Source organism: Cheilinus undulatus, linkage group 23, assembly GCF_018320785.1.
Source record: "Cheilinus undulatus linkage group 23, ASM1832078v1, whole genome shotgun sequence".
Lineage (NCBI taxonomy): Eukaryota > Metazoa > Chordata > Actinopteri > Labriformes > Labridae > Cheilinus > Cheilinus undulatus.
The window spans coordinates 23,808,577-23,824,953 of record NC_054887.1 but is presented as its reverse complement, the minus strand read 5'-3'; the positions used below and the strand labels follow the sequence as shown (position 1 = coordinate 23,824,953).

Here is a 16,377-nt window from a genome sequence, read left to right as displayed (position 1 = left end):
GTTAGGGCGCTGTGTAAAATGCAAATAGAACCAAAATTCAATGATTTTCAAAATCATGAACCCATTTGTTATTTGCCATTTCATTAAAAATATTAACTCATTTTAAATTTGATGGCATCACATCTCAAAAAAGTAGGGAAGGGGAAACAAAAGGCTGGAAAAGTAAGTGGCATGAATGAAAAATAGCTGGAGGATTATTTGCAACTAATAAGGCTAATCGTTAACAGGTCAGTAACATGACTGGCTTTGAATGGAGCATTTTGGAGGTGGAGTCTCTCAGACATAAAGACGGGGAGTGGTTCCCCAATCTGTGAAAAACTGTGTCTGAAAATTGTGGAGCAATTTCAGAAAAATGCTCCTATCATCCATAGTCCATAATATCATATAAAGATTCAGAGAATCTGGAGACATCTCTGTGTGCAAGAGACTAGGCCAAAGTACAATACTGGATGCTCGTGATCTTTGTGCCCTCAGACAGCACTGCATTCAAAACTGACAAGGAAATCACTGCATGGGCTCGTGAACAGAAATCTTTGTTTGCTGTGCCATCCACAAATGCAAGTTAAAACTGCCATGCAAAGAAGAAACCACATGTAAACATGGATCAGAAAAAATACTGTCTTCTCTGGGCTAAAGCTCATTAAAATGAAGTGAGAAAAATGGATTAATCTGAACACAGAACAGTTTTCTATTTTGCCTCAGTCTATTTTAAATGCAGTTTTGCCTGGAGAAGACAGCAGTGTTTCTGGATCGTCACACTTGCTTCTTCTTTGCATGACACAACTTTATCCTTCATTCATGAATGGCATGGTTAACTGTGTTGACAGAAAATGATTTTCTTATTTTCCAGTACAAAATCAGGCCTGGTTTTTACACGCATCCAATACTGACCTTTTGCCCTGTCACTTGTGCTAAAGGATTTCTCCAGATACTCTGAATCTTTCGTTGATATTATGGACAGTAGATGGAGGGATATTCAAAGTCTTAAAATTTACACTGAGAAATATTTTTCTGAAATGTTACAACATTTTTAGATGCAGTTTTTTGCAGATTGGTGAACCTCTGTCAGTCTTTACTTCTGAGAGACTCTGCCTCACTACAAAACCCCTTTTATACTCAGTCATGTTACTGACCTGTTGTGAATTAACCTATTAAGTTGCAAAAATGCTCATCAAGCTGCTTTTTCCCCATTTTTACCACTTACTTTTCCAGCTGTATTGTCCCTGTCCCTACTTTTTTGAGATGTGTTTGCCATCAAATTCAAAATGAGCTAATATCTTTCATGAAATGTTAAAATGCACAGTGTCCCAACTTTTTTGGAACTAGGGTTTTACAACAGAATTGATAAATAGTGTTTTATTGCACAGAAAGAAAACATGAGGAATAAAAAGAACAAAATAGAGGTTATCTGAACACGTCCAACAGATGGCAGCAGGTCAGGTCAAAGGTTTTAATCTGATGGAGTGTCACTGCTGTGAGAGTACACCTCATTAAACCCTCTTGGCAGACTTTCCAGTCTGGTAACGTGTCTCTCCAGCAGAGGGAAGTAGAACTTGGAAAGGTTATAGTTTTAGAAATAGCTCTTCTCCCAGTCTGGCACGCGTTTTCCACTCAGTGTCACCGGCTCATGGCACACAGAAGACTCACTGATAAACTGCTGTTTGGACAGAGAACATGAAACACCACATTTTATCCAGACACCACCTCAGAGTAAAGCCTGATTCACAAGATCTGACTTTTATTCCCTTCTTTCCACTACAAACAGACAGCAAACCCACTATTACAGCTCTGTGGCCAAGTGTTATGTCACAGATTTGGGAAGAGGAGGGTGTGAGGGAGAAAGAGAGGGAGGGAGAGGGGAGGGAGGGAGAGATTTTTGCACAGCTTGTCCACCTTGTTGCTCCTGTGGCAGCTCCAGCATGCATGTCAGCCTTCCTGTTGTTTTGATCTGAACGCAAATCTCACGTTGATCTTCTCATCCAGCAGCTCGATTAGCGGGAGGACGCAGGTATGCTGGGACATTTTGTTTCTTTTCATTAGCATGGAGGAAAGATTTCAGGAAAGAAAGGAGAGATCACTGAGCTTTAGATGAACATTTGATCTAATTGCACCATGCTTTGTTAAAAATCTGTTATCTGTAAACATGTCAGGGCTTGAAAGGTCACTACAGGTCACCCAAGGGCGAAATCTCACCTCGCACAATTATCTTTGAGCTAATTTTCTCTTATCAACCATTAACCCCTTCTCTCACATTGAAGGACTTTTTGTTAGCAGGTATTAACTTTTCTTGTGTCACACATTAACACAGAAAGAGTGCCCTAAAGTTCCCTTATCATTAAACCTCAGCTACAGTCTGTTATGGCAGGGATAGGATCAATGGGAAATCCAATTACTCAAGTAGGCCAGAGAAGTACAGGAGTGGAAAAGATTGATTGATTTCTAAGAGGGCACAGACGCTCGAATGTGTCAGAAAGAAGTCTGCACGACGCTCAGCATGATGCAGACAATTTGGCAGAGACTGTTGTGAAATTAGTGACGTCTGGGAGGCGTCTGCTCCGGTCTGGAGTGAGGCCTAATCATGAGAGAATTGATCATAACCTGCACTTTACCTGAAGAAGTATTCACAAGTGTGGATCTGAGCTGTAAAAATAAACTTGGCTGTTATTAATGAAGTGATCTGGCCTCATTCTGAGCTGAAAATGTTCATTCAAGGCCTCATAAGCCTTTTATTGATTCTGTTTAGCCGCTATTGCACAAAAGTTGTTGCATAACAAGCAAGAAAAATGTTTGCTTTCCCATCTGAGGTTTCAGCAAAAGAAATAGTGTTTTATCAAAGTGAGAACAAATGCAGCAACAAACTTTTTCTTTTTGCAGAAACATAAATACGATTCGTTAAAGACAAACCAAAACAAAGCAATAATGCTGTCAGCATTAGCGCATTAATCATGGTAAGATTACAGTAAGAAAAAAATCATTAAAAGCTCTAATTGCATTAATTATGTGCTATTATGTCCTTTAAGGCACACTGTAGTTAAGCTACCCTACTGGGTCAGCTGGATGCTTCCCATCTTAGCTCCCACAGTGATGGGAAATAAGGTCAACGCCGCTCCTGAGAAAGTGTCATTTCACTCTAAAAACTCACGGTCAGCTCAGTAGATGAGTTTAAATTCGAATTTATTTATTTGATAGGGACGATGCAGTTTAACATAGTTTATAACAGAGCACGAATCTGATGTGCTGCACAGAGAGTTTACAGCAATTGCTAATTTCCAACAAATAACAGTCAAAAATAACTCTCCAACTTGTGATATCAAACACTTCACTTTTTATTCTTCACATTAGCTGCTCTTAATCACTTTCAATGTATAGCAAGTTCGATGTACAACATGCATGTACAGAATGACTCCAGTGAGTCCCACTTCCTGTCCCCCAGCTGACATTCAGGATCATGTGATTGCTAACAACCTATAGCGTAGCTTCCCAAGTGCACATACTTTATGAAGGGGCAACACAGACCGAAATCTCTGGAGGCTAATGCCACAACTATTGCTGAGTAAAAATACTGAAATATCCCTTTAAGATAATGTTTCAATCAAAAGGTCTTACTTTCAAAATAAAATAAGGTTAATCTTAACAGGAAGTACAGCAGCCTCATCTCACACAGTGCAAATTACAAGGTAGAGATATTAGAGGTGTTATGTTTTTTTGTATTTGTTCCAAAACGTCACAGTTCGGTGCGACGATTATGTCCAAGCAACTTAAAAAAAAGGGGGGGGGGGATAATATAACAGTATTTACCACCAATCCAGGTGGCAGTAATACCAGTGTTTGCTAACCGCTATTAAACCACAGGCGAAGAAGAAGATGTAGCCGGAATATTAAAACCATAGACTGTAGAAAGAATTGAACAAAGCCTGTGTGACGTCAGCCATCTGCTTACAATAGGTGGACTCAAACTGCTCTTGAAGCCAATCCACAGTGGCTTCCATATTGAAATCTCTGTCCCAACTGAACTTTGGATCAACCTAACAGCCCACCCACTAAGCGCGACTTCCTGCCAGCTAGCTGGCATTCTGGTTGACAGAAATGTAGCGTTTGCCTGTCGAGCTATCTGTCAATCAAATGAGACGTGCCAATCAGTGCGCAGTGAGGTTTTTCCTAAATTGATCGAAACAATTGTGGTACAAGAAAATGTAACCCCCCGTACAGTGGGAGCACATGAAGACATTAGCTAATGAGACACTTTTTTTTTTTTTAACCAGGCTGTGAACCAGTTTATTTCTCGTGTAAAAAAACGACTTTTTAACATGTGTTGAGGCGGAACTTCCGGTGTTCCTGCAGCCAGCCTCAAGTGGACACTTGCGGTATTGCAATTTTTTGCACTTCCACATTGGCTTCATTTTTCAGGACTAGAGGTTGCTGCTTGATTAAAACACATGAAGAAGAAAAGTGGGCTCTAGCCTGGCTCCCTCTGTAAGCTGCAAGAGAGGCAGAGCAGTGAGGCCCATCCTCTTCAGTCTTCCTATCTCTGCACTGTTTTTAAACAAGCCTCTGGATATGGAATCAGAGAGGCCTAAAGATGTTACCACTGCTAATATACATTTTAAAGACTATTCATGGACTGGTAGAAGCAGACAACACTGACAACAAATATGTTAAGCTCCCTGCTCAGGCTCCATTGCAGTGTCTCTTCCAGTGTTTACATGAGCTAGTCAGTGATCTATTACTGACGAACGTGAGTAAGAATCCACTGCATCAGCTTTTTATTAAAAAACGGTGTGACAGCACACTTCATAATCATACATTTGTTATATAGCTCCACAACACACGCATTTTAATTTGCATTTTATGTTGTGTTTATTTTTACTTGTCAAATCAAGAGATATTAGATTGTTTTCTACGTTGCCTTTCACTTTACATATGTTTTTGTTTTCCACTTTTTTGTCTCATGGAATTGATATTTTGAACATGTCAAAAGGTATGCACTAACACTGGTAAAAGGAAAAAATTATAATAGTAGGTGAGGGGTATCTAGGGTTATAAATCTTGTTTTTTTTTTAATCCATTAACTGAACCCGTACCAAACCGTGACCCCAAAACCGAGGTACGAACTGTACCGTGACCTCTGTGAACTGTTACACCCTAAGAGATACAAAAAACATTTCTGCTTATTTTTCCACTTTGAGTGGATTACAAATACAAAGAAAGTAACTAAACTGGAAGTCCTGACAAGTCCCATGCTTCTATTTATATGAAAATTAAACCTTGAAGTACAGTTTATAAAATGTAGATGTTTGCATTCAGGAAACATTTCACAATAATAACTACTCACTGTTTCACATTCGGATAATTTAGTGAAGCACAGAAACATACTTATGTCATTATTAACTTAGCTATGTGTCATTTAAGAGCACAATGAAAAGTGCTTTACTGATGCATTAATAATGTATCAATAAAGCATTTAAAGGTCATCTTTGTAAATTAATTCTTTTTGGATCATAAAATAAGTATTAACTGACGCTTAATTAAAGCAGTATTGTCATTATAAACTCTAATTTGCATTTTTTTTAATCCCCAAATCAAGATACTGGTAGGAACAGACTCACATTGTACTAACAATATGCAAATCTGCTTTTAAATTTAAAATAATTAGGCTTTAAACACGGAATTGAAACTGCAATTAACTCCTACTAACCATCAAAATGTAGCCAATAATCATGTTTAAAAAGTGTTTGGCATCCCTACAATAAACTTTATCGAAAAATGAAGAAAAAAAAGAAAAAAGGAAAATCTTACTGAAGATGTAAAAAAGGGAAGTTTTATTCAGATGATGTAGACAGTGGAAAATTTTACTAGACGGCTAGAAGATCCTAAAGGGGAAACAGAGGAACCAAAGAAAAAAGGAAGTACATTCAAAGTGCAAACTTCAGTTTTGTTTGTACTCCCAACCTAAACACGTCATATAACAGTGGACGTAGCAACAGGGTGTCTTAAGTGAAGCTAAAATATGGAGCACCCCCAGCTGACTGGCCGAAGTTAGAAACCCTGCTTCATCTATCTTCAGATCGGGAATGAATCAAACTACAGAGTTAAAATACATGTGTTAGAGATACATAACCGGGTACGTCAGATAGACCGTTTCATCTATCTATCTACTGTACACATCAATCTGGGAAACCTATAAAAAAAATCCTCATAAGTTGATTGGATGAACAGACTGATTGTCTGTCACAACTATTAAAAAACAATCAGAGCAACGAGACAAAATGAGGTAACAGGCTGGTGCAGTTACAGTAAGTGAGCTCGGCTGTAAGATGCTGTCGTTCCAACAGTGGAGTTTGTTGGTGGGTAAAACTCATGCCGAGGCCAACCGGGAGAAGTGCAAAAACATCCTCCCCACCAAGACAAGCTTTCAATGTGTCTTTTTACTTCTCTTTAAATAAAGAAATGCTGTCCAGGTCTGATTTAAAAAAAAAAAGGTTGCTAAAGCTACATCTGAGCTGATAGCCTCATTAGTGGCAGTTACTAATTCTGGCTTGGAATACAACTAAACCCCACCTGCAACTAGAAACTCATGAGTGAAAGAGGAAGAGTGAAAGTATCTTCTCTGCCCTGAAAACCTGTCCGTGCTATTTTTTTGGACTTCCTTGCTCTTGTTTTGATTAAAAAAATGTGGTCCAGTTCCGATCAAATTGCTACTATACCATAGAAACTTCAGAGCTACACTGGCGGTAGCCATTGCTACCTGACACTACAACTAAACCCTGACCGAAGCTACCGCCTTTTTTCAGATTACAGCTTTGCAAGGTGGAGCTGCCTAGTGACGGACATGAAATCTGGCTTAGGCTGGCCACACACTACAGGATTCCAATTTTTAGCCAAGATTTGACCCCCACAACGATTGTGGGGGCGTATACCGACTGGAGCCTCGTCGCAAACGATTGTCTGACTAGTCTGCATGTGTGTGGTGTCAACACCATTAATTTACTGCTCCAAATTGCATCGTAGCCTCCCAGACCTTGAATCTGTTTGATATTTACGATTCTAGGTCGTAGTGCTGCCTATGGAGTACCCACAATAAGAGCGAGCACACCGGGTAGCGCCACCAGACAGATCATACGTACTTTCACTGCTCACAACCTTAAACACAACTGTACCTTAATTCCAGCCAGGATTTCATCCTGAGTCTTTCCCTTTTTTTATGATTTTTGCTGCACCTGTAACACACTAAAAGACACAAAAGACATTAGTGGGTTTTTTTCTGAAGTCACATGATCACACAAGTTCATAGGCAGATCAGCAGGTGTGTGGTCTCCAGTGATCTGAAAGTCTGGCTTAGTCATCTAATGTGTGTGTTCAGAGGATTAAAGATGAATAATCTTTGGAAACTGTCCTGAAGTCTGTGGTCTCCCACAGTTTAAAAATCGTTTCAGATTAAAAAATCGTCTCGTGTGTAGCCGGCCTTATCTATTGGCTTGAAAGGCTAGAACAAAAAGACCAAGTTTCCAGGGCTGCAAGGTCATCCTTTAGATTGTCACAGTCATACTACTTCCTACCTGCCCTATAGGCCCACTAAGATGATAATCAGGCTCCTGTTATTGTTCAAGGTATCACTAATATTTAATTTTGCTTCATCAATAACAGGATTACAGTTGATTACCATTTAAAAATGTTTTTTTCTAGCTACAAAAGTAATATTTACAAAATTATTCTATTAATAAACTCTATTTTAGCTTAAATCCTTGAAAATTTAGAATGAAATATAAATAACTGCCTTTTCTGACATGAAAGAATAGTAATAATTATCTAAAAAAGTAAAAAGAAGACATTGGCTTTGCTGGAAACGACATACTTTCACACAGTTTATGCTGACGGTCTTTTCAATCTGAATCAATTTTTTCGGACAAACTTTTTTCAAATCTGCCAAAGAGAGAAACAATCACATGTTCTAATCATGTCTGCACTGATGTAACTATCGTTCGTCAGTTTTTTCAGAACAGGTTCAATTCTTTGCATTTTTTAGCATCAGTCCAAGTCATTTAAAAAGGTGATTGATTTTTCAAAGCAGCAGCTGCTGCTCCCTTTTCGCTCCCTCACTTTCTCTAATTTTCACAGATATTACAAACAACATGCGTCAGACTCAGTATGCAAGGCTTGAGTGCAGGGTTTTTTATTGGATTACTGACCTGACAAATCTTAAAATAATGTGCTCAGTGTGCAAAGTCCTTAAGTGTTATAAGGAAAGTACAATTCAGATTTAATACAGTAAAATCAAAGGTTGAGCAGAATTGATTGTAAGTTGTTGGATAACATAAAGACAGTTGATATCTTAGCCAACAAAGCTTGGACTGGAAATACGTGAATGATGAAATTCTGTAAGCCACTGACTTTTTCCAGCCTTGTGAGGCAACACTGGCCTAAAACAAATAAAAAAAAACCACACAGACAGGTGACACGTTGTGAACGTGATACAGCGATCTACATAGTGAAGAGCGAGTGCTGAGAGTCTATTCTGGGCCTGGCGTGGCGTGGGGGTGAATACTTTCTGCAATCAAAGCTGATACGTGACACAAGAGTTGAAAAGGGTCACCTTGAGACTGATTTTATATTTGCAGTCACGCTTACAGTCATCATTTGTAAACTGGAAAATGTTTTTGTCTTAAATTAGGATTTTGCATGCAGGGGTATGTTTGAATAAGTAGACAGTTGAAGTTTAGATGTTTCTCATGTTACATAAAAAGATTCCACTTCCATTTCATTTTCCTGCTCCTGTGTCATGTGAAATCACTGAAATAGCTTCCACTCCAGGCTGACAGATGGACATGTATATGGCGCCTAAACATAGTAAGATATGCAGGTCGAGGCTATAGATAGTCACAGCCGCAGCAATACAGAGCAGACAGTGAGCAACATTTTCCAGCCACAGCCCCATTGATGTCACAGAGATCACGGACCTGTTGACAAATTAGTCTGATGAATGTTGTAGCCCACTAAACCAAGAATTTAGGGATTTGTTGTAAATATTCTCACACTCTGAAACTTTGGACCAATCACTGATGCCAGGAAAATTAGACAAATTTGTATGAATTGATGTCTGTGCTGTTACAGGGTGTTTTCATACAGGGCCAACAAATTACACGAAAGTTCTTAAAGTATCAAAAACACCAGTGAAAGTGTGCTGTTGGCCATTGTTCTTCAGTGTCTTTTTCCTCTCACAGTGCTCAGTGTTTCAGAGCACTTCTATCTGCCAATTATTTTCAAGACAGTCTTACTGCAGTACGCAGACCTCAGACCACCACTGTGAGACGCCATCATCAGAATAGAAATACACACTCAAACTTCCAAAGTGACATCGGAATAAACTTCTAATTAGGCTTAGGGTAAGGATACTGAAAGTTAAAAGTCAAAAACCTTCTCTATAAAATGTTTAATAAAGCTGAATAAACAGTGCTTACAGGAAATAAACTTGTCCCCCATGAAAACATTCAAACACAGCTAAATTAGCTCAGACTAAAACTAACAAAGCAATATTATCTTAGTAAGCCACATAAGTAAAGTAGCTAATGTAGATGAAGCTACTGAAGCTGTGTTTGCTTCCTTAGAATGTGCTACAGCAGGGGCCAGATTCTGGATTTAGGTCTAAGCTGAGGGCCTAACAGGGTCAACATTTAACCATAACTATCAACCTCATTTTCACCAGTAATAAAATATGAAAAAAAACAAAAAAAAAAAACAGCACTGATGATAAATAATTTGGAAATTTAAAAAAGTAAAAATGATAAGTTTAAAGGCTCAAATCTTAGATAAAAATTCCAATTTATTAGTTCAAAAGATCAGAACAGGATATTAAAAATAGAAAAATAATGTTTTTAAAGAGCCAATATACTAGGAGACAGTTAAAATCGTTAGTTTGAAAGGACAAAATATGAGATCAAATTTGAAATCATGAGTTTAAAAGTCAAAATTTGACTTAAAATTTTTAAATTGTGAGTCAAAATATGGGATTAAAAAGCCAAAAATTAGGAGTTTAAAATGTCAAAATATGACCTAGAATTCAAAATGATGAGTTAAAAAGTTAAACTATGACTTAAATTCCAATTCGGAAGTGTAAAAGGTCAAAATATGATATGAAACGTAAAAATTATTCATTCAAAACGTCAAAATATGAGAAAAAAAAATTGAAATCATGTTTTTAAAAGTCAAAATATGGGATTAAAAACCCAAAGTAAGGAGTTGAAAAGGTCTAAATATGACTTAAAATATAAAATTGGGAATCTCAAAGATAAAAATTTGACATATAAAGTGCAAATTCTGAGTTGAAAAGGTCAAAGAATGAAATTAAAAGTCAAAATCATAAGTTTGAGTTGTGATCTTGAGAAGCAAAATTGAAAAAATGAAATAAAACGCATATTAATTTCTTTCCCAACATTCTGAGCTTTTATGAAATCTCTTTTATTTTTCAGATTTTTACGGCTTGACAAGGATATTTTAAATAATCAAGGTGAAGTTTACATTATTATACTCGAGGAAATCTGCAGACCTCTTAGAGGTGGGTCAGTTAAAATACAAATATGATATGATCTTGAGGGCCAGATATAATCATTCCAATGGCCGGATTTGGCCCCCGGGCCTTGAGTTTTACACCCGTGTGCTACATTGATCGTCAAGTCCTCCAGGCTAAAGAGAAAAGGACCATCCAGATTGTTACTAATGTGGAGCTCAAAAGCCAGCATTTGTGATGATGAGGGGGTGTATTTGTGCCCTAAAATGGGTCACTTACACAGCTGTGAAGGCAACAATAATACCAAGAGGTTTATAAAGGTTTTGGAGCAATGTATGCGTCCATCCAAATGGTGTCTTTTTCAGGGATGCCCATGCTTATTCCAGTAAAAAAAAAAAAAAAAAAAAAAAAAAAAAATGGTTAAAAATGCTCTACTTTTGACAATATAAAATTTGAACCCAGCACATCTGAGCAGTTTAAGATTTGTGCAACAAGCAAGAAGAAGAAAGAAATCTACTTTAAGCACTTGCTGTTTTCCTGTTCCAACTTTTTTGGAACATGTTGAGGGAATTGATCCAGAATTCCATTAAAAACTGAATATAAGTTGAAAATGTTTTGCCAGTAACTGTATTCTAATTGTTTACATTCTACACAACATCCCAACTTTTATGGAACTGTGGTTTGTCTGTTTTTTGCAGTTCTAATTTTGAAGATTCTACTTTCAGATAGAGAATAGTAAATAAGTAAGACTTGTTAATGTTGAACCAAACAGACCAGCATGGTTGGGTTTCTACTAACTGCTTTGTAATTCTCTCTGTAGCCCCAGCCTTCATTCTGGAGGGAAAGGCCCCAGTTGAGTCCAGGAGGGGGGACGGAGGAGCTGGGGAGGCCAGCTCTCTCAGCCCCAGCCCTGCCGCTCTGCCTGTAGCCCAAACAGAGAGCCCCGGGCCCTGGCAGAGCGAGAGCCTGCTGGCAGAGTCTTGGTCTACGATGGGCGACGTGGATCCTGAGGACACGAAGAGCCTGGACAGCAGTGATGGGGCGGTTCAGACCGGAGAGGAGAACCACTCCTCCAACTCTGACATGGTCCATTTGGAGCGAGAGGAGGCTGAAATGCTCGAGGAGGCGGAGGAGGAGGCAGAGGAGGAGGTGGAGGAAGAGGATGAGCTGCAGTCCAGCGTGTTGAGCGTTCTGGGTGGAGAGAGGGAGCTGGTTGAGTTGAGGGAGGAGGAGAAGGACCTCCAGGCCCCTGAAACTGAGGGCCTCCTGGTGTCAGCGGAGGAGCCACGAGTAGAGAGGGAGCCTGCAGAGTTCATGCAGGTGGTCCCTCCAATGGCTCTGCCTCCTCTACCTATCGTCAGGCTCCATCCACCCTCCACAACATCCACGCCAATCCCTTCAACCACGACCTCTGAAGCTGAGGAGCCTTACACCTCTGAGGGGCTCCATCCACCGTTCATCTTTGCACCGATGGAAGTCAAGCCGCCGACTGAGAGGCAGGAGCAGCAAAAATTCTCACAGATTCCCCTCTCGGATGTGGAGGAACATTCTCCCGAGGCGCCTGAAGCAGCGGTAGAAAAGTCGGAGCCCTCACCTCCACCAAAGACTAAAAAACCTTGCAGCTCTACCCAGCTGCTGTTCAGAAACGCTGCATTAGTGGCTGTAGTAGGAGTTATAGCATATGGCGCAGTATCCCTCTGCAGGAAGTAGAAACCCTTTCCCCTATCCCAGAATCCCTCTCCAACACAGGTCTTTGTTTTTAATGTATTCCAAAAGAAATATTCCACTTCTGGATTTTACAACCTTTGTATTGTACTTCTTATTAGATGCATTAATTTGATATTTTTGGAATCACTTGTGCTACCTCAGCTCACAGCAGAGCTCATGGCCTTTGTTCTTTCTGTATGTAATAGATTTCTGAGGAATTGTAGCCAATATTATGCAAATCTGGAATGTAAAATCAACCTTGTATGGTACAATTTTAAAGAATCCTGAAACTTGTTCTGAGTTTCTTTGTGTCGTTGTGTCTCTTATAACATCATAGAATTGGATAACAGTTACACTTGAAATGCCATCTGGGGACAAATAAAGGTTTTTGAATTTGAATTTGAACTCTCATGTTACTTTAGACTTCAACAAATACCTGCAACATGAGATTTTCTCTGGGGGAAAAAATCCCTTTGGCAGCTCCCTATATACAAATGTTTACTTTCAATTCGTTCATTTACTATCCAAAGGCTGCTTTGCTAACGTAAGAGGAAGTTTTAGGCCCTGTCCACACGGAAAAGAAAACAATATATTGCTTTTTCATTTTGAAAAAGTTTTCCGTAAAGACGGGATTGTTTCAGGAAAAACCTGCGTAAGCACAGATCCACTGAAAATGACTGAAAACGCTGTAGTGCATATGCCAAGCCTGAACGTTTATTGCTGCCACGGAAATGCACCAAAAGAGAGAAGATCACAGAAAACCAACACGAACTTTCTTCTAGTTAGCCTTCTGGTTGTTCTCTGCATTGGATTTAAGAACATATGATGTATGCGTTTTGCGGTGGTGGTAAAGGAGCATCAGATATTGCTGTAAAAGGCATAACAAGCTCAGTACTCCTGTAATCAACCATTGCTGTTTTGGCCGGACCCACGCAGGCGTCTTAAGAGAGCTACGCTATGTGTAACATAATTGTTTCAAGAAAGATGCGGCTGGCTGTCCACATGGAGACGAAACGGTAGTCATTTACTGATTTGTGCACTCTGGGACCTGTTTTCAAAAAGTACAGTCACCCAAAACGCCGTTTCCATGTGGATAAAACGCCAAAAAACTTTTGCGTATACTCCTGAATTCGTCTCTGTGTGAACAGGGCCTTAGTGTAGTCCACAGAAGAAGATAAGTTAAATGATAGGTATGATTTAAGAGAGCCAGCATGTAGGAATTCTTGCAAAGAATAAACAACGGCATCAGCATAAAGGTGTAATTTAGAATTAAGCAATGAGGAAGATTAACAGTGGTCCAAGAATTGGGGAACCCCTTTGTTTAAGACAGAATTAAAAGGTGGGGAATTTTCATTTTTTACACAAAACAGTGAATAAAACAGAGTTTATTCACTATGAATTTTGGGCTATTTAAGTGGGAGTTTAAGTGTAACCTAGTACTGAAAAAAATAAGTCAAATAACAGATATGATTTCAGAGAGCCAGCATGAAGGAAATCTGCATATGAAAAAACTGTGGTGTCATCAGCATAAAGATGTAAAGTGCAATAGTGCAATGAGGAAGATTAACAGTGGTACAAGTACTGAAACCCCTTTGTTTCAGAAAGAATTAAATACTACATTTTTAACCTTTAAACAATGTTAACAACAAAATATACATTTTTAAACCACATACAACAATTTTTGAATAAAAATTCTAATGAGTAGTTTGCTGAAAATGGAGATTTGAATGCTTGCACACAAGAACAATCATACCTGTTAGATAAATGATATGATTTAACAGAGCCAACATGAAGGAAATCTGGATAAGAATAAACAACAGTGTCATCACTTCATTATAAAGATTACAGTTGTGTGATACCTTTGGAATTAAGAGGTAAAACATTTTAAATTTTTGAACAACTTAAACAAGAAAAATACATTTTTAAAAACACTTTAAAAAATCTAAATTCAAATTAGAAGGTTGGAAAAAAATCACATACTTGCACATAAGTTAAAATCAGGAAAATTAAAGGGCTACTCCAGCTGAATAACAGCCCCTTTTTTTGTCTCTTATTGACACAGGCAGAAATCAGCATTGGCTATTGAAAACTTAACAACATGTATGTTGAAAATGGGACTTCAACCATTTCATGAAAGATATTTGCTCGTTTTGATTTTGATGGCAGTAACACATCTCAAAAAGAATGGATAGGGCAACAAAAGACTAGAAAAGTGGTGCTAATGAAAACAGCTGGAAGAGACTTTTACAACTAGCGAACAGGCCAGGGGTGTCAAACTCAATCACAGCGGGGCACAAATCTGAATTTAGGTCTAACCTGAAGGCCCAACAGGGAAAACATTTTTGTTATTTCAATTTTAACCATAAACTGTACATGTAATTTTTTACAGGTAATTAACTAAGGGGGAAAAACTGATGATAAATGAATTTGAGATTTTTTTAGAGTCAAAATGATAAGTTTAAAGGCTCAAAATCTGAAATAAAATGTAAAATATTAGTTCAAAAGGTCAGAACACAAAAACAAAAGCCAAAATAATGTTTTCAAAAGACAAACATTTGAGATAGAAAACCATGTGTTTAAATTCAAAATATGGGATAAAATTCAAAATATTAGTTTAAAAGGTCAAAATATGAGATTAAATTTGAAATTATGATCTTGAATTTTCAAAATACGACTTGAAATTCAAAATTGAAATCTAAAAGTTCACAATATGAGATAAAAAGTCAAAATCCTAAGTTTAAGTCATTATTTTAAGATGCAAATTGAAAATATCAAATGAAAACACAAATTCATGTCCCTCCCTCATTCCTTACTTTCTCAATATTTTTACTTTTTCAAATCTGTATGACTTAACAAAGGATATTTTAAATATCTGAGGTTACATTTTTATTTCTATACTGGAGGAAATCTGCAGACCTCAGACTTACGGGCCAGTTCCAATTTAAATATGACATGATCCTGCGGGCTGAGTAAAACTGCACCACGGACCGGATTTGGCCCCCAAGCCTCAAGTCTGACACCCCTGAAATAGGCTAATAGATTAGTTACATTTCTAGGTATAAAAGGAACATTTTAGAGTGGCAGAGTTTCTTAGAAGTAATGATGGGCAGAGGTTCACCAATCTGTGAAAAACTGTGTCTGAATAAGTTGGGACAATTTAAAAAACATTCCTCAAAGTAAAAATTGCTTTGAATATTTTGAAGAGGGATATTTTAATTAATTTTCATTAAACTTGTGTACTTTATATGTAGTCTGCTATATCTTATATGTATTTTACTGTCTTGTTTAGATGTTGACCTAACATCTTATTTTGTTACCTTAGCTGTGTCATTATTTTAACCTGGACGTGAAAGGGACTGCTGAAGCAGCACTTCAGTTCTAGACATTAAAAGTACAGCTGTTGGACTCAACATAAAAAAGCCAGTTTTTTATCAGGATCCCATGGTCATAAAAGTTCTTATCAGGAGCTCGGCACAGTGCTACTGTGAGATAATTTATGCACGACTAACACAAGTATGGTCAAGTGCATACGAGTGCACAGCAGGCTGGCCACACTTGAGGTTTGATAGGTAGTCTGGTCAACATCTACGGCAGGAACAGGCTGACATCTGAAACCTTCTTTGACGCAAGTAATTATGGAGAAAGCACTGCCGATTACCTATGTGTTCTTTAAAAAACGCAACAGATGAAGACTAGAAATAAGGGTGGTCATGAAGGCAACAGTCGGACACACACACTGTCATTTTTTAAAGGAAAGGTGAAGCGTTTGCTCCAATCAGATTTGCACAAGCATCCTGGAGAGTCAAAAGAGTATAAGAACGGCGTTCTGAAATCAGCTATTCAGATGTTTTGTCGACAGCAACTCAGGTTTTTTGTGGTATCTCAGAAATCTCAGAAATCTCGAAGGTCGTTATTGAATGCTGGATGCTGGAGCCAAAATGGAAAACTGTTCTGTGGTCAGATGAATCCAGGTTGCTATCATCACACAGTTCAAAAGCTGCATCTCTGATGGTATGTGGTTGCATTAGTGCCTATAGCATGGGCAGCTTACACATCTGGAAAGGCACAATCAATGCGGGAAAGTAGATCACGGCTTTAGATCAACATATGCTCCCATCCAGATATCTCTTTCAGGGCTGCCTGCAGACCAGACTTTCCACCAAAAGAAA

The 16,377-nt window shown here is 38.4% G+C and overlaps 1 protein-coding gene across 1 annotated transcript; it reads left to right on the top strand.

The window, feature by feature from the left end:
* Positions 1-1,869: 1,869 nt before the first annotated feature.
* Positions 1,870-12,607, top strand: LOC121505260 (bcl-2-like protein 13). Its single transcript, XM_041780399.1, has 2 exons — positions 1,870-2,008; positions 11,322-12,607. The coding sequence occupies exon 2, from the start codon at positions 11,492-11,494 to the stop codon at positions 12,209-12,211; it is 720 nt and encodes a 239-aa protein (XP_041636333.1). The 5' UTR covers positions 1,870-2,008; positions 11,322-11,491; the 3' UTR covers positions 12,212-12,607.
* The last annotated feature ends 3,770 nt before the right edge of the window (positions 12,608-16,377 follow it).

What these genes read in the sequence shown, in the direction of transcription:
- LOC121505260 (XM_041780399.1), top strand. Translation starts at nt 11,492, where the DNA reads ATGGGCGACGTGGATCCTGAGGACACGAAGAGCCTGGACAGCAGTGAT.